This window comes from Helicoverpa armigera, chromosome 15 (assembly GCF_030705265.1).
Source record: "Helicoverpa armigera isolate CAAS_96S chromosome 15, ASM3070526v1, whole genome shotgun sequence".
Classification (NCBI taxonomy): Eukaryota; Metazoa; Arthropoda; class Insecta; order Lepidoptera; family Noctuidae; genus Helicoverpa; species Helicoverpa armigera.
In genome coordinates, this window is record NC_087134.1 from 6520884 (window position 1) to 6543947 (window position 23064).

The 23064-nt window shown below is 37.3% G+C and overlaps 1 protein-coding gene across 8 annotated transcripts in view; it reads left to right on the forward strand.

The window, feature by feature from the left end:
* The window catches only part of LOC110370537 (dystroglycan 1), a 72911-nt gene that overhangs the window by 30410 nt on the left and 19437 nt on the right, over window positions 1–23064 (forward strand). For 4 of the 8 annotated variants that reach the window (XM_064038359.1, XM_064038352.1, XM_064038357.1 and 1 more), the window contains exons 3-6: window positions 13915–13963; window positions 22335–22484; window positions 22676–22822; window positions 22916–22957. In XM_064038359.1, the coding sequence (XP_063894429.1) occupies window positions 22380–22484; window positions 22676–22822; window positions 22916–22957 (294 nt within the window). In that variant the 5' untranslated portion in view covers window positions 13915–13963; window positions 22335–22379. Of the gene's footprint in view, window positions 1–3794; window positions 4040–13914; window positions 13964–22334; window positions 22485–22675; window positions 22823–22915; window positions 22958–23064 lie in introns of those variants that run through there. The other 4 variants (XM_064038353.1, XM_064038355.1, XM_064038354.1 and 1 more) reach the window with 4 other exon arrangements.

The following is a 23064-nucleotide window of genomic DNA, read 5'->3' on the forward strand; positions in this document are numbered from 1 at the left end:
AATTTTCTACAAATATCTGCTTGGTGCTTTGGTTGCGAGTTACTTTGGTTTCGTCCAAAAAGTAGGAACTGTAAACCATTTGCGTACCCACGATTGAAGTTTATAAATTCTTTGAAGTCATAAACAATTAATTAATAAAAATATTCAACGTGGCTTTTGATGTAAGGGATATACAGAAACGTTAATTGCTTTGATGTGTCGTAGTAGGCGAGTGAAATGTAGAATTTAAATCCTTACCAATTTTGAACAATTTATGGTTATCCATTACCATATTCGTTGATTGCAGACCTCTGTCGGACGTGTCAACTTGAATATTATTCACATAATCGAATCTCATCGTTGGAGTGTTCCGTGCCGTAGGATTTCCTGAATTTCAACAGTCTGGCTCCGTATATATCATACCGACGAGAATAATTTAATTTCAACGGCAAACTCTCGAGACTCCATTCCCAGTGACCTCCTGAAATTATCTATTTACTCGACCACCTAGACAACGACGACATTGTTGACTTAGCTTTTTGAAGCTATTTTATTTCTAGCTAGCGTTTGTCTTTTGTTTACACTGGGAATATTTAACGAGTTTGACTGAGCTGGTTACACTTTAAAGTTAAAACTTGTTGTTTAAATATTATACAGTTCTAGTCGCAATATACTAGACACGACTTAGTTTACAAAAAACATAAAAGTTTCAACGAACTACAACTTAATTGCATAATGACATTGCATACAAAAGTACGTAGCTGGAGTTTGTTGAAGCTGGCCGATTAACTTGATATTACGAAACTTGTTAGTACTTAGCTCAGTAAACAGGTACTGGATTCGGTTACTGCGGTTAGCCAGCGAACAATATGCACTCACCGCCTGTATCCAAATCTGTGCACATTATGTAAAACGTAGGAGAAGTGTAATACTTTTCAATTATTCATCATGTTATGCAGTATTTTCCTAGCTTCTGTTTTCCAGTCACAAATCTTGCTACCGTATTCTACATGACATTTCGATTATTATAAAACAAAAGAGTTGTGGAATGTTACCGCATTCAGATCGGTGATGCCCTTGCTTATTTAGGTTTGATCTTATATCAGTCTAACATAGTGTTGATTTCTTACATATTTTTTCTGAATAGAAAACATCATGGTATACCTTTCCATGGCTGTCTGACCAGACAATAGCTTCCATCAACTTAATCCATCCTTATTCTAATTTGAACTGAATGTGTGTGTCTCCACGGTAACAATTACGTACTTGCAATAAAAGCGCATTATGGCCACGCCACCATTGCATGTCGAGCACTACCTCCGTGTCCTGACCGAACACTATTGGATTACGTATTAAGACAACAAAGCGATGTAATTTCAGTTGTGACCGCAACATTTACGACCTGTTGCTCCCCTAATAAAACACTAACAGCCTTACTTATAAAAATCAGCTAATCATCTTCTAATCATTGTTTTAACAAATTACTACTTATAGCTTTAAGTAGTGATTAAATTATTTTGACCTATAAACGTTGCTTAAGCATGTCTTAAGTAATGAACAGATAATGTCATAAAAACATACTAATTTCTCAACACTACCGGAATGTTGGTAGCTTAAAAAAATATTTGTCGTGAAAACGTTGTGTAATGGCAACAATAGCATCCGTAAAATATAAAATTAAAAAGTTGAGCTGTCAATAAACCGGAAATGAAAAATCAGCTGGTAAGAATCCAGCCATTTTGCTAATTAGTGGGTTAAACAAGGGTGTGAGGCTACTTAATTTGACAGCTAATTTAAGACATTGCTAAGAAAATGATTTAGTTCAGCCACGTTTATAAGTAAGATTTTTTCTTAAACACCCCTTAAGTATAACTTATTAGTTTATAAGTAAGACTGTATATTAGTAAATAGGTACCTGCCTGTCTTTGTCGCAAGCCTTGCGGAAAGTCTTAGCAGTGGTTCCGCTCATTGTATATTCCTGATATTGTGGGCTCTTAGTGGGAAATACGGAGCCAACAACTTCCACAAATGTCAACCATCCACGGCTAAAATGGATGGAACCAGGAAATACATGTCGTCTATATATAGCTTTCTTGGTAAAACTACATACTGTTGAAGAAAAGAGTACTTTAATAAAGGTTTTATGAGACATGACATACACTGTATCGTTCTTCGTTATATTGTTGCCAGTCTTAATATACATCATTCAGTTTACAAAGACGTCTGCCGGCATTACCATCCGTATCTACGTCTTGTTTGCGTTGTCTCCTCTGGCCTAAATTTTCCAAGTTGTTAATGAAAAAGCTCCGTCGCCCCGCTCGCCGTGTAATTTCACTTCAAAGCTTGCTCGGAGGCCCGTTTGTTATTTTCTGTAATCACAAGCACAGAATATATTATACGCTAGGCCCTTCCCTTGATGCGTTATTCTGCGTTACTAGCTATTACCTCCCCGTGTGTATCGATCTGTCCAGCTAATTACCCTGCCTGTGGTACTTTTTACTATGTTCTGTTCACATTGACACGTACTTTTTCTTTGTTGTCTGAATGTAAATTGAAATCATGTAACAAAAGGTATTTTCTTTGCTGCTAATCGATTCGTGGTATCGTCTGTGAATTAGTAGTCATTTACAGTGCTTATTATAGCGTCAATTATTTGGATGGTCGCTTACAGTCGCGTGTTGTTTTGAATTCCTATTCAAAGAAAGGTGATATAGACGTCGTTACCTTTTCAAGGTTTCATGAGGACGTTTTCGGGCAAAAATATTTCGAAAGGGAAAATGTGGTTTGTTTAATTTTCATAAATTAATTTTACATTGTACTCTTTGTTCAAATTGCTTTATTGCTCGTTTTGGGTTTAATTTCTCCCTCGGCATCTTGTTCAATATAATTACATTGCTGGTTCTAACAAAGTAATTACTTAATTAATTGCTTAGCCTATATTTTTATTGACGCGTAAATATATTGAATGAATACTCAAGTACCTACAGATAAAATTATGCTTGAAATATAAATATTATATGTGAAAGTAATATGGGAACCTACTGAAAACGTAAAGTATAAAGACAAATACAACTACATAACCCTCTCATAATGCGTGCCTATAACAGATCATTAAGTACTTCGTATTTACAGTATTTGCCTTCAGGGTTACATGGCTATATCGAGCAAGAACTCTTAACATGAATTTTTACCGCACTCAAAATAAAAGTAAATCCATAACGACATCGAATACGTTTTTTTATGCAAAGGTCCGAGTTCTTTCGTTTGTCAGTGATTGATGACATTCCAAAAGGAAGATCCGAAAATAGTGCGGACTGAACCAAATAACGTCGAGACAAAAAACCTCCTGACCATTGTGCAAGTGAATGAAGACAGACAGTACAGCCGAGTCTTATTGTTATTCTATCTTCTTTTGTATAAACATTCATTCATAAAAGCGGAACATGTGGACTAAAAAATCTTTTATCATTTACTGTATCAGCTTTTTCTTCTTTTTTAAACATCTGGCTAATATCTTAAAACTAACTCGTTGACTTTATCCCGCCTAGTAATTGTTTTTGGGACCGACGACTCCGTAATTACTGTTCAAAAATTCTAGATCATTAGGATTTATGTAGAAACAGCTAATGAGGACTGTATTGATAGAATAGCGAGAAATGGTGACAAGGATGACTAAGACTGATGTTTGCTTTCCAATATTTGAGATAAAATCGTCGCGGTAGACTATTATCTGTGATAAGGTATACACAGCTGAGTCGATGTGTGTTTGGGGCGAGGGGCGGGATTACACTGACTGACAATCCGCGGTCCGTGCAGTCAGTAGTTTGGTACTCAGTGTACTCAGTCAGTTGTCTCGCGTCGTTGACGCCGGTCGTCGCCCCGGCTCTCTTATTTTCATCTCAAATAACTCGGTACAGTTGAATTAAAGTGTTAGAAACAGTGTCTTCTGTCAATATTTTTTTGTGTGAACGTTGCTGTGTTAAGTGAACGCAAACAGTTAAATTTTAACTCATCGTGGTGCGTTTACTGCATTTGGAATTAAGTTGCACACCGGTTCAAGGTAAAACTTTCAGGTTACCTCCCACATACTATATTAGCTGCGGCTGCAATTTATCTTATCTTTCATTGATAAATTGTGCAACGGCGTTATCTACCTACTATATTGAGAACAGATTTTATTAAAATTCCCTTTTTAGTAGCATGTTACGATATTGTATGTGCCTTGGAGTACGGGAACATTTTAGATGCATTTTAATATTTTGGTAAAATAATTGAACGTTTTTCAATCACACGCTACGTTATTAACATAACAGTATTTATTGCCATCATAAACATTTAAAAAGGGGTTGAAATATGTGTGGAGGGCTATTGATTCGCAACCCTAATAAAATTCGCGTATTGAGAGCGGCCCTATTTCATACATTGAGAGGGAACGCTCATTCACCTCGGGTTCTCTTTGGATTAAGATCAGTCAATTCAAAGCGTGCTATTTATAAATATAACTAGGGCCAATATTTCCTTAAAGAAAATTTCGTATTTTAAAGTAAATCCATGGAATTATAATCAATAAATATAATTTATGAAATCTTTAAGCAAATACACGCCGTAACACATCCCCTTTTCTCATTATCCTTGTCTTACGATTACCCTGGCATGATTATGTCACATTAGGTACACATAACTTACTCCTCGCCTATAAAACTGCAATAATTATGCGGAGCGTGACTTAACTACGATATTTATACTATAGGTTAACGTATGGTACATATAGTTTACTGCCCTCTTGAAGTCCATCCGGCGTCGGCTAGTAGATTTCTTGGTAGTTAGAAACTGTTGGTTGCTATGACGACGTGCAGAAGGCACGCAACTCCGTCACGCACAGCCGACTTGAACGCTCAGCCACAATTCCTGCTAAACGCCGTCAAATCTTTATTATGTCGCAGTTGACACTAAAGAATTCTACAACAATCTTCTAAGCGAATTTCTCTGTACAATTTACCAGCTTGATATTCTGCTGTATCAGCGTTTAGCCGAGGTTTATCTACGTGAATTTCTAAAGTAATCTCTATGTTAATCCGGGTTAAGACCACCAAATTTTAGGGAGAATCTGCTGAGCACAAACTTCCTGTGGCGGATTAACAAACAACTACGCCAAGCACGTGCTATAAGCTTCCACAATCTTTTATCTTTTGTGTAATTGTTATGATTACTTTTTTGACACAGATACAGCTAAAGTTGTGGCTGTGACTGTTACGTGTTAACATCCTTAGAGTAATTTGCAACAATCATTGTCATTGCATTTGTTTAGGCCTTAAGCTACACAAAGCCAGTGAGTAATTCTTCATTGATTTACAAAGATACCTACAAAGTTTCTCCGAATTATTATTCATGTCTACTAGTAATCTAGTCTCAATCAGTTCGTGTTCATTCAAATGCACTGTATTCAATCCATTCCAATTTCATTAGGGTGTTTCGAAAGCCTCAATCCCCTTTTCAATTTTACAGTCTCATAACAATTACGTGATGAACATTTTCACCCTTGCCACCTTAATACCTTGTTTAATATTCCTCGGTGTTTTGCTGATGGTATAAACAAAATACTGTAAGTAAACAAAATTAAGTATCAGGCGACAAATATTTTGAATCATCATAGATATTGATGACTTTCTATAAATGTTTAATTCGATTGCAAGTTAATCTTTTTGAGTCAGGTGAATCAAGAAGTAAGAAAGCATCAAGCGTAACGCATTACCACTCATTTATCTACATTCTTTAGCGACACTATTGGAGCAATTATATTCTTATTTATGGATGAAGTTCCTCTTTCGCTAAGTATCAACATTCACGAATCAACGTTCCGGGCAGTTAGTTCTTATCATTACCTACACTTTGTCTCTGAATTGTAAATTAACCGTGACAACTGTTATTAACAAGTGATTCGTTAGAAAAAGAACCATAAATTATTTTCGATAGCTGTTTTCACTTATCGATCACAAACATTCCTCTCGAAGCGCTTTTAAACAAAACTCGATACCGCTTTTAGGGATCTGTTTTAAAATATAAATAATACTTTGAAAAATCGAATGAGATTTAGCGAACCTTTGTCATAAAGCAACAAAGCGTGTTATCCAATTTCAACAATCCTCCCCCGTAGCCTTTAGCCAGGGGCGGCTTGCGGAGTTATAGACATTCGATGAAAGGAAACTCTGATCAAATAACGATAATGCTCCAAATTTTATTATTTGCTTACGTATTGCATTATCATCTTGTTTGTAGTTTTGGCGTAAGATTATTATCTATCTGAACACAATGCAATGTGCCGACTATCCAATTTTCACAATGATTGGCTGGCTCAAACAAATAAAGCAAAAATCGGATTTTCCTAAAAAGCCTTCGTCACCCAATTGGGGCAATCATTCAAGTGTCGCAAGAATTTGACAGTTGTGACCCTATGCCGGTCGAGCATGTTTTTTCTGCAAACGTCACGTTAAGTCAATCAGTCTGGGCATGAAATCGATAGCATTCGCTGAGATCACGAACTGCGAGCAGAACGTGGTACGCACCTTCTATCTGTTTATCGATTGTGACCGGCATATCCTACTTTATTTCGGAGCAGGTGGCCTTGTTTGTTTATTCATGGTCTAAACATGGTGTAAAGGCTTCCACGATTTCTTCGTTCCAATCTGTTTATCGAGAATGATTTAGATGGTTATCGGAAGCCGTTCTGACGTATTACGGCTATACGTAGAATTAAAGATTCATACAATGCGGCGTTACGCATACCTTCTCTTATCTATGCTATGATTATTCGCGCGTACTAAGTAGTAGGCAGGATTTCCGAGTAGCGTTTGTTTAGACAAAACAAAAATAGCTTCGTGTCTGGTAAATAAGTTATTTCATATGCTTTTTCTTATTGGGTTTATGACGATTCTGACATTTCACGATAGGGCCCCGGGGCTGTTTCGACTGACTACTAACACAACAACACTATAATGCCCGGTTGCCCCGGTTGCGGGATCGGACCCGGCTCAAGGGCCGCATTATGACAGGTTCAAGTATCCAGATTTCGATGCAAAAAAGGGTCGCTCGTGTTACAGCTATCGACCCATTTCTATAGATGAGCTTAAAGTTTCATTAAACAGCCCTAGTAAAACTGGCAACTAGTCTTTAAGTAGGTAAGAGGTATTAGATAAAATTATACCGTTTTAAATGATCTATGTACCTAAATTGTTCCTGATTGCAAAGTGTATAAACGCCTTGATGACATTATAATTACTTTGTTTAAAGTTGATCGATTCATTTCTGTCAGTTGTATTTTAAAGATTCTTTTTACAAACAAACCGTTCGCTCGAGTTTAGCACTTATCAAAAGCATTTCTATCTGCGTCAGCAACCAGCGTCCGTAACAACGATTTAATTGAGCCGTGTTTATTATTTTAATTGGTTGTTTCGTTAGCCACTACAATGCTGACTTTTAACAAAGGAAAATTATTTCACTGTGCAAAATTTTCAAAGAACAAAAATCTTTATATATTTCGGAGTTTCAAACGCCCTTAGCTACAGACATATATTGTTATGAAGAGTTTTAATTAATACGGCTGTATTGTGTACAGTGTCCTCTTCTTATCCTCCGGCAATTTAGTTAGCGCTTAAAGTATATTAAAGCGGCTTGAATGGGTCCAACATACTAATTACTTGTCCTGAAATTCTCGGCTTAGTGCCTTAACAACTTGTTCAAAGGAGAATTACACTGTCTTGTCCTAGTCTTAACTCAAGCTACTGTGTATATATATAAGAGACTTCGAGCTCCAATGACTTTGAGTTTTAAATCTCCAAGAAAATTCAGGTCGGCCTGCTAAGCAAACTCTGCGTTGACCTTTTACTTACGTCTTTTTTCGTATCCCCAGACAATTCTAGACTGAATAATCCGACAGAGGACATGCAAAACTCTCGTATGAAAAGATTTCGCTTGTAATTGGCCCCGGTCTGACGCTGAAATAGTGTTGTTCCCCCACGTTGATCGCAGGGGCGTATGTCAGTCACCTCTCGTTATGCTGATAACTTCAAAGAACAAGTCGTTATCCAGGGACATTGGTACCTTGTTAATAATTTATGTCCATTCGTTTGTGTCCATTTTCAACGTAACACGAACACGCATGCTATGTTACAACTTTTTACTTACTCTGAATGGAACCACTAAGCTAATCGATGATCGGAATCAGTTGCGTGTGTTAGTCGACAGCTTTGATTAATTTTATTTTATAAATGATCTATTATACATTAATCAACAATAAATCAAAGCTTTCAACAACTCGTGAATAAATAAAGGAATCGTTTTTATAAACATTTGATTCCGTACCAAATATTATTAGTAATATCACATAACTTCTAGGGTATTCTAAATTAATACCAAATAGTATACCCCTGTCAAGTATGGGTCAGTAAGGTCTTCAAGTTTTATGGAATTTAATTAACTCAAACTGGATTTAGGGATCTAGTTAATCAAATTGTTGAGATGTTTAGCCCGGTCCCTGATACTATCGCACTAAGAGCCATATAATGTATCATATTTTCTAGACATAATATCCCTTTCGTATGCTATATTTACAAGTAACTTTCAAGATCGGATACGATGTAATCTATAAATACGAAAATCCCACAATCTTTTCGACTATCCCTCCCTATTACGCATTTGTTACCTAAAATTAACTACATACCTGTATGAAAATTATGGTTATGTTAGAAGCCAGCATATCATGAAAGTGGTCAGACCAATATCCATAAACCAACAATAAATTAAGTCAACTAATTCATTGAAACATACAATGGAAAATAGCACGTACTAATCCTATTAACCCGAGTGAACCCGTAGCACCATTATCTAATATAGCTCCGTATAGTATAGCATTCGCTATGCACTTTAGTAATAGTCTTAGTAATGAGTGTTAATCGGCCGTTGCCGTGCCTCGTTCGAACTAATAGTAGGTACCTACACTACATGATCTATGTTATGTGAACTCGTGAACTACATTCCGGTATCATGTCACGATAGTATTGATGGAAAATTGAGCTTTTGTTTGTTTACTTAAGATTCATATTGTAATATCAGCGTATAAGTACTCATTAGGACCTTGGTGTCTTACGTGTGCCTATTTGTCAAATAAGCACATTGTTCTGACAAAAACATTTCCCACAATAAAAAATTTCCTCGTTGATAATCGGATTCGGAAGTTTCGTAATATTAGGCCAAATCTAAAGCGGTGTTATGGTTAAAGAAGTACCTATCGAGACAAATAAGATCAAAGTGTATCTGTCACTTACAAATAGCCCCGTTTCTTAAAGCTTAATTGGTTAAATGACATCAAAAACCAGATGCTTTTTCTCGCCGTTTTCAGGAGCTTTTATAAACATCAATCAAGAATTAATTTCAAAGAATCCCGTATAAAATATTGAAGCTGTTAAACAGCTACTCCCCTGTAAGAATTATCATAAGCACCAGCAGAAACAATGAATATTAAATAAAAACTTTATCCCCTTGAACAAGAGAAAACAACATTTGTTATCTCGCCCTCGTTACTACAAAGTTTCTTGTCTTAGTGTTCGTGCAACCTTACTGAGTTTCCCCCGTCGTGATCATTAAAAGCTTTCTGAATTAAAGGTTGCAATGGCCATACATAATTCGCTAGGAACGTAGATATTTAGTACAAAGGACAGAATTAAAATAACCTTTTAAGTATTAGTTCCGACCCGACTCACGATCAAAGAGCAAACAGATTAACTGCAATTACCCTATCGAATCGGGTTCACGTTAACTTTTAACAAAGCATGCAACCGAAAGAGGTTGTAGCACGAGTAATGTACGGGCTGTCGGGTTAGTGCGGTGCATATGACGAATCGCGAGCCGACTCGAGTGCATGACAGTTCAGTCACACCGATTAATTTGCCAGGAAGCAGCGGCGCGTGGAGCCGCGCCCACAGACCGCCTGGCAAGACAGGATTAGCTACACACTTAGACTCCGACATGACGACGGCCTTGTAGCGTACACACGTAATTGAGTTTCTTTGATTGAAACACATTTATTGTCATGCGCCTCCTCCTCAATGCGAGTGATTGACAGTCTAGTTGATTTAACGTTTCGATTACCACGTTACGTTGATGTGACGTTTCAGTGCTGTAAATAGAGCATAACTTTTCAATGCGGTCATTCATTTACCTTTGATTATGAAATTCAATATTGCATATAGTCTCAAATTACAGCTACTGCTTATGCCAGTTTTTGCAGACGGAGCGAAGTAACTTCAAAAGAGTCTCCGTCTCAATTTCACTACAACAACGCAGCACTATTTCCCTGGCGTTCATTCTCATTGTGTCAATCAAGCCGACAATCAACTCGCACGTAATTTTACGCTGAGATCTTGTTACTTGAGCTAGTGTGCGCCGTCGACACTGACGAAAATCTCATATATCAAACTTGTGCGAAGTTTCGCTATGCGAAATATACGAGGTTGAACGTACCGATTCACAGACATTACACATAAATTGTACGTTATCTGACAGTGAGATATATTCGGTGTCAATAGCTAACCGATAAGCAGGGATCAACCTCCTGAATCCTCCGACCTGACGAAGCAGTAACATTTTTTGTTGCTTGCTCTAGCTCGTGATCCGAATTATATCGTGGGCGGTTACGCAGACGTACCGTAGTAATGTTTACATCATTCATTCGTAGCTACCAATACCCGTTTAACGCTATCGCTTATCCGTATCTACAATTTAACACAAGCCTACGAATACAAATATTTGGATACTTTTATAGAAATGTAGCGTTTACACAGCATCATTATCACCGGCACCGAATAATTTACAAATCCATAAAACGAGCCCAGTGGTGTTGCGCAAGCATGGCACGGCGACAATTGCCCTGCGGCCCAGATGACATCACTGGCCAGCCTCCCGGCTGCTCACCATCTCTGCGCAGTGTCATAGTATCGACGCTCAGCGGTGTCGCAACTCCCATCGGTAATATATTAATTTGGGCCGTCCATTTGTAATTATCTACGGTCTGTTGAACTTGTTTTATAACAGTGCCGGCATTACCGTTTTTCTTCATTGATGTAAATAAATGATAGTTCTCATTTTATGTAGTGTTATTAAGTTGTAAGTTTTATACTTAAATTTTGAAAGTAAAACTGGTATTCAGGAACTGACGAGTGAAACTCGTTGTACTTATACTCCCTGACACCAATTACAGAGTTAATATTGGTTACAGTGGTCATAAAATTTGGTCTAAAGGCGGTTCAGAATAGTACGTATCACCAGAATTTAATTGAGTCATACATACTTTAATTAGTATGAAGTACCAATAAACTTGAATCTAAACGACCGTTTACACATACTGGCAGTACCCCTATTATCAATTTCTGTTAAATTGGCCCTTATATTTATTTCAGTAACAGCTGCTATCGATTTACGAGGCAATTAAAACGTTGTAAGGATTTATCGGTTCACTCGTAAATTGTAATTGTATCAAATATTTGGTGACACTTTGTTAAATTGACGCCGACGGTCAACTTTTTTGATTAATTGTAAAAAAGCCCAACTAACCTGGACAAAACGTTAGATTGGCTCTTTTGGAGCTTTGAATTACGTCGGCAAACATAAATCATAAAAAAAGAAATATCGATAAATTAGTTCTTGGCATACTTGGGTTCTTGAACCATTAAATCAATACCTAGTCAATATTATCTGTCATTTCTTCTAAATAATATGAACCAGGTGGTATGCGAGTTATGAAACTTTTATAATTTAAGAAATAGATATGGGTCAATAAGTATACAGAAGTTTATAAATAAGGATGACACTTCACGCATACTGAAGGAGTTGGAGTTGTTTAGAAAACTCGAAAGCCACAGCTTGAAGGGGTACCATTGCGTAGTTATACAAATAATGATTCACTCACATGCTTACTGACATGAGCTCATACTGAATCACAAAACCTTGAATTAAACATATCTCAAGGTTTAACAAACATTGAGTTAAATTCTTACACTTCAGACCTCTAAAGCGAAAGCACGGCAAAAATATATTTTGCAATTAACTCGTCCAAACGGGTACATAACGGCTGTTTACAGTAAACGTAGTAGCAAAAAGCGCTTTACATAAATTTAGAGTCGCTGCAAACCAAAGGGAATTGCGAAAGTTTTCAGAATGAATATGCGAGGAGGTTTTAAATGGTAGGAGCTGCGGGTGGTGCCGATAAGCGGCCGGTTACACACGAATCGTTTTGCACATGCACTCGGCTGCACGCTGTTAATTTGTTACAACCGCCTGTTTATGACACCCGATATTAACTTATTTCTCCTTTTACATTTCCAATAGAATTGTTTCAATTGGGATCCTGTTGTTTTCAGTTCTTTATTGCATTTCGATGCCGAAATTAATCTGGGACTATCACTATAGTAGAAGAATCTTCTAGATAAGCTTATACAGCCACCGTTACTCTGGAAGTCTTGAAAGTTTTATAAAAGTGGATCCTCGTGAAACCAAATTATATACGTCCCTTTGAAAAATGAATTGCCAATTAGAATAATTGGCTTCACATAAGTCAATACAAAACGGGTGTGTCGGTATAATATCAATATTGACACAACTGCTCTGCATCGCCGATGCTAAATAGTGTGGAACTCATAACTAATGCTACTATCTATTTCTCACCCTATATGTTCAGATGACATCATCATTCGTTGACGTTGGCTTAAATTGGAGTTAAGCTATAAAAGTTATATGGATCGCTTTTATTATTCATATCGAATTGAATACAAATGAGTTCATCGCCAGTCCCTTGACTGCACCAATGACTATTATAATGTACGATCCGAATCTTTATTCTCTTTGTCCCTTACGAGGAAAGGCGATAGCAGTTCTACGGGAGCCTGCCCGGAATCCATTATTACCTCCAATCTTCGCTTTACTTGATTGTTTGCCAATTGACATAAGTAATATTATTACTGCTTTGAGCACCTTATAGACTCAGTTCATGGGGCGTGTCGATTATTAGGTGCATTATGTCTTTGTGAGATCGCGTCGGTCGATTGTAAATACTGTATGCATTTATGACTTCAGAGTCACCTGCTTTCATAACATACCCAAGTCGACAAAAAGTAGAGTAAATCAGTTGCTTAACGTACCGCATTGCTGCTAAAGGTTAACTTGGGGGAGCTGACAGTACCTTCACGTCGCACTGGCTTCATGAAATAACAAATGAATAACACGAGCTTTTACTCAACCTAGCGTAGCCTGCAAATAATGCAATTCAAATATTGTCTTGTTACTAAGAGAAACAACACTTGTATCCTAACAAAGCAAACACATATATCAAACAATATTCCAATGATTTTATTCAAAGTGTAACTGTTGTATCCCAAACTGGGTCAGGATTGAGTCAGGCTCGGGGTAAAGTTGGCAGGCAACGGATGTAGCGTCGAGAAGTCGGCTGTCCAACAAACTTGTAATAAAGCCACGGACCAGCGCTAAATGCTATTTGCAGTGTTCAACAAAGGTTTGTTTTGTTAAACTGCGAACACACTGGCGGTACCTATGTACTATGACAATACATTTGTTTGTGAATCCTAGAAAAAGGAACCAGATTGTTGAATCTCTTCAAATATGAAAACCCAATTTATTATGCTGGTACCTGAGAATTTGAAGTCTCTAACAAGACTAGTTCCATTTTGGACCCGCAAAATCCTTAAAAGTTCTCCTGAAGCACCAAGATATCCAAGTTTCGAGTATTCATGAACGTGATGTTGAACATTCTCTGTAATATAAATTAAAATTAAGGGTACCTCAAGATTAATTCCATTCAAAGGCAGCTATAAATTTCGTGTTAATTTCTAAAAAGAGCTCATTTACATAATGTTTTCTTTATCTTTTCAGGTCAAAAAAGTTCCTGTAACGCCGTCCATTGCGGCTTTAATTTAAACAAGTAAGTGTTATTGGACGATACTCTTTTGTTAAATTACCTGAATACCTAGGCGAATATAATTGTGATGGCTAACTGAAAGCAGAGTCTCCGAATCGCTCAGACTTATTCTCCTACGAAATAGATTAGTTGGTTAGTTTCTTTTTCCCTTCGTTGCCCCTAGTTTACCTTTGGTTTTAGCAAATATACCTATTATAGAACGGTACAAGCTTCGAAGGAAATGAGAGGGGTTAAACGGGAACTTTCATTAAGAGACCCTAAATAAATGTCACGTAAACTAGACAGCTTTTCTACGGGATCGATATAACAGAGGAGTTAGATTATCTTAGTACATTTCTATTCATTCGAATGCTTTATTAAAAGGAAGTAAAACACAATTTTAACAATGTATCGATAACAGTTGTTTTCATAAACAGTGCAAGCAATAATGTTTTCACTATTGTAACCTCATAAAATCATTGGCAACTTTAGCCTCGTGGGCATCAATTGAAACTAACTACGCACATCTGTGTGCTCCATTTTAATATGGGCCACAATGGAACATAAATAGCGACAGATTGGCAAGCCCATTGCTTTCATACTACCTATATTTTTCATGTGCAAGACTGCAACTGCATCAATAACATCTATCATGCATGCTCTAGCACGAATCTGTTTGCATTGTTCCAAAATTCATATTCTGAACGAACATTTTTGAATTTATGTATCTCATGAAAGATAAAATTCAAAAAAATTAAATCCTCACCCTTTCGAATGTAAACGCAATGGCTATTAGGAAAATATTTTAAACTGGAAAATGCAACAAAGTTATGATGTTTTTTCGCCGCTGCTAATAAAAAAGGGCATTAAACCCAGTGCTTATGATTCCAGAACATAAATGTTGGATTTCGTTTAATAAAGACTATCGTAAATCAGTTTAACGGCGTCTGACTATAATGTCCAGTATCGCTGCAATATCCCTGTAATGTGCAAAATGCAGCTCGGATTCTCGAGCGGCCTTCCACGAATAATACTGGCGTTGCCGTGTTATGAAAATATTACCAAGAAATATTTTGAAAATTTATTTCAATGTTAATTGAAATGGCAGTTCGATAATTCAGTATCATATGTGTTGATCATAATGGATTGCGCTTTAGCATGCTGACGTTGAAGTGAATTATTATTTTGCAATCCATTGGAGTGATACAATAAACTGACTATATACGTTGCGACGACGTCACGATTTTCTGAGCAAGCTGAGATACGACTGTATGTTTTCGATGTTAGGCATCGAAATAATCCGAGTATGAAATCTCACGCAATATATGTAGGTAGTTGATAATCTATAGACACTTCATTTTATAAAAATATTCGATAATCGTAAAAGGAAAACGCGGCACCTATCGATTTTAAACGTTATAGTTTTAGGTAGATTTTTTGTCTGGCTTTGATCTCTCGATATGTATTCAGGTCTTACTACCAATTTCTCGTAAGAATACTCAATATTTATTTATGATATTCATAAAAAATGCTTATTTTTAACAAAGCGTAATCTCATAGGATTTTGCTACATGTGTCCCGGAATCCCAAACGATCCCAATATCTATATGTAAATCAGAGGCGGTGGTAGGTTACGTCGGGTTCAGTGCCTCGTCTAGACAGGCATTGTGCTGGCAAACATAAATGCCTCCCCAATTTGCACACTAATGTATTACACATTATGAGTTATTTACTTTGACATTGAAATGTTGACTTGTATTCTTGGTAAAGCCTTGCGTTATTATAAGCACAGTCGACGCGACGGCGTAAACATTGTAGCTCCGTACAATAAAAGTAGCTTACCCCGAAAGTTGATCCAATTTTTTGCCCTGTTATTTATTTCTAAACTTTATTCAAAGGCATGCTTTAGATCAGTAACCTGATAAACCACGGTCGCGACTGTTTTATCGCGATTCCAACAAAAGCTATTTAATTTATTGTTTTCACGTGAACGCTTCATTTTCGATTCATAAGTAGACTTTACACGGGCTTTATCATGTCATCCAAGTAATATCTGACTCGAACGATCAAATGTACGAGTATGTATTTTTGACGCGAATAAAACTTGAATGCTGGTTGATAACCATCTATCTACAGCCAGACAAATAAATTGCCGTTCCCCGAAATGTCTGGCCATAAAGGGAGAGGTGTTTTGGGGCCAGTGCCGTGTAAATCACAGTCTGGTGCAGCCATGCGGCCCGCCCCTGCGTACACATGGCGACAATATTTGCCAGATTTGCCTGGCTTAAACGTCAGGCGTACCGTACACCCGAAAGACAATGTTGCCTATTATGACGACTCAAGTATACGATGCTCCAGTTTCATTTTATACTACCATAACGTCTGATGTGAAAGCATATCTTAGAAAAATGCAACGTTTTATTTTACATAAAACACTGCAGTACTCTTAAAGTAGGTATTTGCAAAAACTGAATGATGCTTTTAAATGTAAGCTTTCAGGGGAGCCGAATGGGGCTTTAATAAAATCGTACTAATCGAATGAGTCAAGAAACGTGGAAAATTGACGCTATACACACTAATGCTTTTTTGAGTGCTGCCGTATCAAATGGAGTTTCAGTTAGACTACGCTAGTAGTGCAATTGGTTTCAAACGTATATATACATATTTGATTGACCCACATTTGATGTCGTTTGATTCTTTATACTTGCATAAACAAGTGCACAGTTTGCTAAAACTGTGCTTCGCAAATGAATGTTCCCTTATTTTCATGCTTCTTTTACTGATAGGATAAATCTGGAACTCAAGAACTCGTTTTAAGATTATTCAAAGAATCCAAATCATCTTATAATTCAAAGCCCGTCCCCTCGCGTTTTGTTTTCGACGTAATGGCACTGTACGAAGTGTATTCACAATCCACATCCTTCGCGAGAATTTCCTTACATTTTGTGTTATTTAGGAAGTTTAATCTCTTTGTCTCTAATTTACTGAAGACTAAAGAAGTCTTTGTGTTGAAACTTTGTGCTCTTCGCTCGTCACTTGCACAGCGTGACATACCGAAGCAATATTGCGTTTGTTGAAATAATATGACGGTTGTTTCTGTACATAGTAGCGAATTTTCGATACGAACTGCTTTTTGTAAAATGCTTCGATGCATATTTTGTAGCGTTTGCTTCTGAGTACTTACTTAGGTAAATGCCATAAACACTTCATTCGCAAGGTTTCCTTTTTCTCCTTCTTCAAAAAGCTATTCGTCTTTTAAAATCTATCTCCTTTTCCCAACCATAAAACGGCTAGTAGATACGTCGGGGCTATAAAACGGCAGTTTCTCGGAGACAGGGCGAAGCGGTGCTGGGAAACTTTTGTAGATTTATGTTTTAACCATCCAGATTTTCTATCTGTGTGGTAAACCAATGCTTTCTTGTTCAGTGCTTAAAAAATGCTCTGTTAAAATTAAAAAATATTTTATTGGTCCATATCTCCGCAATTAAAATGTAGAAAAGTTATACTTCCATTGTGTTATGATCTGAGATGCGAACCGCTTTTTGCTCCAGTTTGTTTTAAATTTATTCAGAACCTGAATGGAGTCTGCTGTAATTAATTCCTCATTGTAGCGCAGCTTAAACTAGTTCTATTAATGAATGTTGCCTCACCTCCACGGTTTCATTATAAATAAATTTGATTAAAAGAAGCCAGTGTAAATATTTGTGTACCTATACATGTGCCAACAATATATTTAAACGATCTGTCATAAAATGAAGGCATAGGCGCGGCGGCGATAATTTACGAGCTGGCTATAAAGCAGCGTTCTGAAAATAGATTTGCCATTTTAATATTGTCATAAAACCAAAGGTGACTATCTAACCTGGGTTAAAATATTTGCGGACACATTTAACAGTTGTTTGGGAACCTATCGTAAGCATACTCCTAATAATTAACGTCGCGAGTGACATCCTCTTTCGAAAACTCAATTAAGTCGACTCGTAAAACGCCCGACCTCGGCTTCCTCCTGCCTTCTAACCGCCAATTTATTAGACGAACCACTGAACTATGCTTCAGCTGACTGATAACTATTGATTTCGTACTGGAATTTAGCATCCATGATTTTGTTCGTCGACCAGTTTGACAAAAAACTTGAGGCGACATTATAAAAAAGGATTCGAGTCTTTTTTGAAGTAGGTAATTTATCACGTCACCTGCACAGTTTTTGCACCCCATACGACTGGAAACAATACCCCTTTTTGCCCTTTGCGATTACACACAATAGTCGCTTGGGTGGGCTCCTATCGATGGCTAGCGGTCGACGTGAACGTGGAACTATAAACACACGAACGCAGAGACACATGCATATTTATAGCGGCTGGATACTGAGAACTTTGACATTATGATGCACACACGCGCAAGTGCACCACGTGACTTCCGCTGTCGAAATAGACTGACGCAGCGTCCGATGTTTTCAACCTAAAGATGATTTTGTTCCGAGAATTTTTACCTATGTATGTAGGCCATAGGGGTGTCGACTTGGGTGATCTGTTTTGCTAACCATTCTCTAACGCAAACCAAATAAATCAAAAGCGTTTTAACTACAGATATTCAAATCTACAAATTGAACGAAGTGATGACCTTCGAATAAAACTAGGTACAATACATTCCCTAGGAATAATCGCAGCTTTCAGCCTAGGCTGGAAGCCAACACTAAAATAGAAAAGAGGTTAACGAAAGCTTATACCACCTATAATTTTCTTACTCAACGTACTGGCATCATGACATACATAGCAACATTCCTCTATTATGGTAGACAATTTTATTGTTTCCTGTTCGCTTTTCCTGAATCCTAAAAATTACGCCTCGGAAAAGCTTGGTAGAGGCGGTTTTTACGAAGATCGACGATTTCGACGAAGACCCTTTAAATCGATTCTTCGAAGTCTCTTCATTTCTCGGTCGTATAATAAAATAACAAGAGCATGCTAGTTTTATCTTCTACAATTTGAGCTGGTTGTCAGCTAGGCATTTAAAAGGACTAATGTTATGCAATTCATTCAGACCAAAAACACTTTCCCAATATTTATTACACTCATAATCATTAAAAAAGGGTCGTGTTTGAGCCAAGTTCGAGTTGCGAACAGATAGCATCGTGCACGCAAAGAACATTTCAGAAGTAAATTCAATCTGATAGGGTGAATTATTCACGTTATGACGAGCCTTATTACCAGCTGACCTAAATACGCGATGCGGAATGTAGTGCCACACTCGTACCCCAGGCGACTCCGCGAAGTTGAATCGTATTCCACACACGGAAATATAACATCCTTCAAATAACGTATGATTTACCTGAAAGGTTTGCATAGTTATGAAAAAGTTGTGTATCGCGTTTTCTATTGCAATCCCAAAAGAAGGAAAGTCAAGAAATTATGTAATAGAAGAGATAATTGATTAATTACACTTCAAATACTTCCCGTTTGAATTCCGATACAATAACCACATTGACTTCTTATCTCAAAATACCTACTTTTCGTCCTTCTTGCGAGTGTATTTACGACTAAGTAGCCCACAGACCGTTTATGTATTAAAAAACAAAAGTTATTGTGATGATAAATGCTATTTACTTGCACCCCAATCTCGAAAAGTAAGGGGTCTGGAGATTGAATGATTTTCGATCCCTTGCACTTGCCCCAAGCAGGGGCTTATTCTTTCAATTTTCTTTCCTTATTTTGACGAAAATGGTGCAGTTACTGAGTCACCAGTAGAAACAGTGATTACCAAGCAAATATTGATATAAAATGAGTAAATATTGTCGCTCGTTGATAACTCTGCAATTTTAGTCGCTTGTATGAGTTTGATTGTAACCACATACACCGGGAATCAAGTAATTATTTCGTACATGACGTCGGCTTAAGTCTACAGCGTTATTGAACACGAGTGTACATACATCGTACATAAGCACAGACTCGATTTTGTCGGGGGAAGGATCCATTGTGGTAACCCTCTTAGTGTTCGGTCCCCTCACAACCCAAGGGTAAGCTGCTAGAGAGTTTGCCTGCCTTTAACGTGCTGGCGAAACTTCAAATAGAATGTGTCTAAAAACATTGCGGATTTATTTTGTTGTTGTACCAATGAATGTCTAGATTGTTTTCAATTAGAAGGGTACTAAGCACTCAGTTGACAAAATGTTTGTTATACAGCAAACAAAGGAACGAGAATAATTCAAAACTCACAAAAAATATTCCAAGTGTAGAAAGTTTTAGATCAGCAAATGTTTTAAGGAAATTGCTTCCAAACTGGGACAAATTTTACAATTTTCCTTTAGCGTTACCGTTTAAAGAGTTTTCGGAGTTCCTTACTTTATTTTAATACAAAGCTTATCATTTCTTTTCAGTATCATTAATTTCTTAAATTCGTCTACGAATGAAGTAATTAGGCAATAATATGCTTTGCGCAGAATGTTACCTGATCTTGTCTAATTCAGCAACGATGTTACAATGCTACATCAGCATCTACTTTAGTGGCGAACTAAGCAGTCTAGTATAAACAATTTGATTCATTAAGTCAGCTCATTACTAAGTGCCAAATAAACAGATATGCTAGGCCCTCAAAACATATTACTCGTATCTTTGCGTCATATGTTATTTGTACCAAACATATTATTTTTAACAAAAAGGAGTAGAACGATTCGGAGTATTTCACTCTCATGAAACAATTGCCTACAATTTGATAAAGCTTCCCCATATTCTACGAATTCCGTCAACTGTCGTATAGTCCAACATTCAGTTTGTCGTTGTATTCAAACAGCAGTTTTATGCGCTAGCTATTTTTAGTTTGATTTCAAAGTAACTTTTCATTTCACATTTAACTTTATGTTCTGCACTGCATTACACGGCTGTGTGAAAGCACTTTGTAGGAAACTCCTCCCGTTTCCTCTCATCTTTATAGTGCCGTCTTGATATAAAACTTTCCGATCGAAGCCGATTGACCGACCCCTGTATCCGCACATTTGCCTCGGGATTTTTCCTCTTCCTTGGATTACCGCAAAAAATGTGTATCTTTCAGAGACTTCCTGGGCAGCAAAGAGGTCAATATAGTTGAGTTAATATTGTTAAAACTCACTGCAATGTACTCAACATAAAGTACCATTTCTACTTAACGTTTATCGCTGAGCACGTTCATTCCGAAACGTTTCCGCTTTTCGCGCTCTTCTTGAAAATAATTGGAGTGGTCGAGTTATGTCCAGAATTTCAGAAGTCGTCATAAATCATTTTTAACGAGTCTGTTTATATTAAATAAAATGGTGTAGAATATTATTTTCCTAAATATACATAATAATACGCTCCGTTACTTTCTGTGTTTCTGTAAGTTAAAACATTTACATAGTATGTACATAATTTGGGCTCGTTTTCCCCGTGGGATCTTGCGTACATTAGTATTTGCCTTCCAGATTACCGCGTCTCGAGAACTAACGACCACGCCTAAGCTTTGTTATCTCGGAGTTTTTCACAGAGCCGAATTTTCTGCGGTCTTAATTATAACAACACAATTAACTTGGAACTCATTAAAAGTATATTTGGAACTAAATGTTGCTCTTACGGTATTGGCTCTCGTCTCGAGTGGTTGTAAAGGCCACATTATTTTAAAAGGGATATAAAAGTATTCCCTGAAGTGGTTTCGCGACAGCATGCTAAGCAAGGCGGGGAGCGTTCAAAAGCTCATTCTATTTGTGTCCAATCATTATGCGCCAACACGCGCCTTTAACTGTGTAACAGTACCCGAGTCGTTTCCGTTTGCCCTCCCCTCTCTTTCTTCTTTATTACCAAGTCATTTGTACACCATATTTAACGAAAATTTGTCCATTTTTGAATGCACCATCATAGGCTAAACAATGTTTAAATTATCACGCTCAATGTCCGGGCAACACGTTTTATTTAATTTTGATTTTTTTTCTGAATGTGTCTATGATATGTATGAAAGACAAAGCTTTAACAATATCACCGCTATATCTATTGAAACCTTCAGTTTTCTTTATGCTGGCAAGTGTCGTCGGACAAAAGCCTCCCGGATTCTTTGACCGCTCTCTTTAGTCTCTTACACTTAGGTATTTTTGGCCAAGTCATCGAGTTTCTTTGGATAGTACACCATAACTATTCTTTTTATAATATGAAGCATTTACAATTTATATTTTAGTATGTTCCACACGCAGCGGTGCCTTCGTGTGCACTATCACGTGTCATCAATTGATCAGCAATGTAGTACCTATTAACAGCTTTATTGACCTTGTCACCTATCAGTTTACAACTAATAGTATGCAGCAAACAATCAATTTTCATGCAATTGCTCGTGTTTACAAACATTTGTATACACACGTATATGATGATGATGTATTAAAATATTATTTGTTTGTTTACAGATGATCAAGATGTGTTTATGAGTGTAGTAGTGGTGGGGAGGCGAGATGGGGCGGGCGAGGTATATCGCGTGCGCTCTGCTCATGCTGTGTCCACTCGCGCTCACGAGGCACGATGACGACTTCGCATTTGACAACAGTGAAGAATTTCTGGTCAGTACACTCTCATCATGTTACACTTCCTGTCATAACAAACATTCGTATGTACATACGTCTAATACACTGTAGTAGAATACCTACTTAAGTGATTTTCAGTCAAAATACGTCGACAAATCATAAACTTCCTCCTACCTCGCTTGCCGACTAAGCAATAGAAGCGTAAAGTTTTATGGTTGACCTTTCAGGTTGAATTAACAGCAAACCACTCAGAAATAGCCAAAAATGGCCTAAGAAGGTTATGGGGCGTGCCCGACACATCGGCCTATGTGGGACATCTGTTCCGAATGGAAATCCCAAAGGAAGCTTTTTCGGGAAAAGTACTAGCTTATAAGGTATGTGAAGAGATGATTTAAACATATTGTTTCACAGTCCAAAATCGTAGTTAGAAGACGTTAGCTTAAGTGTTATTATCTACTTAATTCTAGACCCAGAAATCAAATCGATTAGCAGTCCGTAAGGGAGTCAAGGTTCGTATTTGAGGATCAAATATCGGGTATGCGTTGCAACATAAGAACACGTATCGTATCCTACATTTCTGTCCTTGGAATCGTACACAACAAGACGTCTGCAGGCA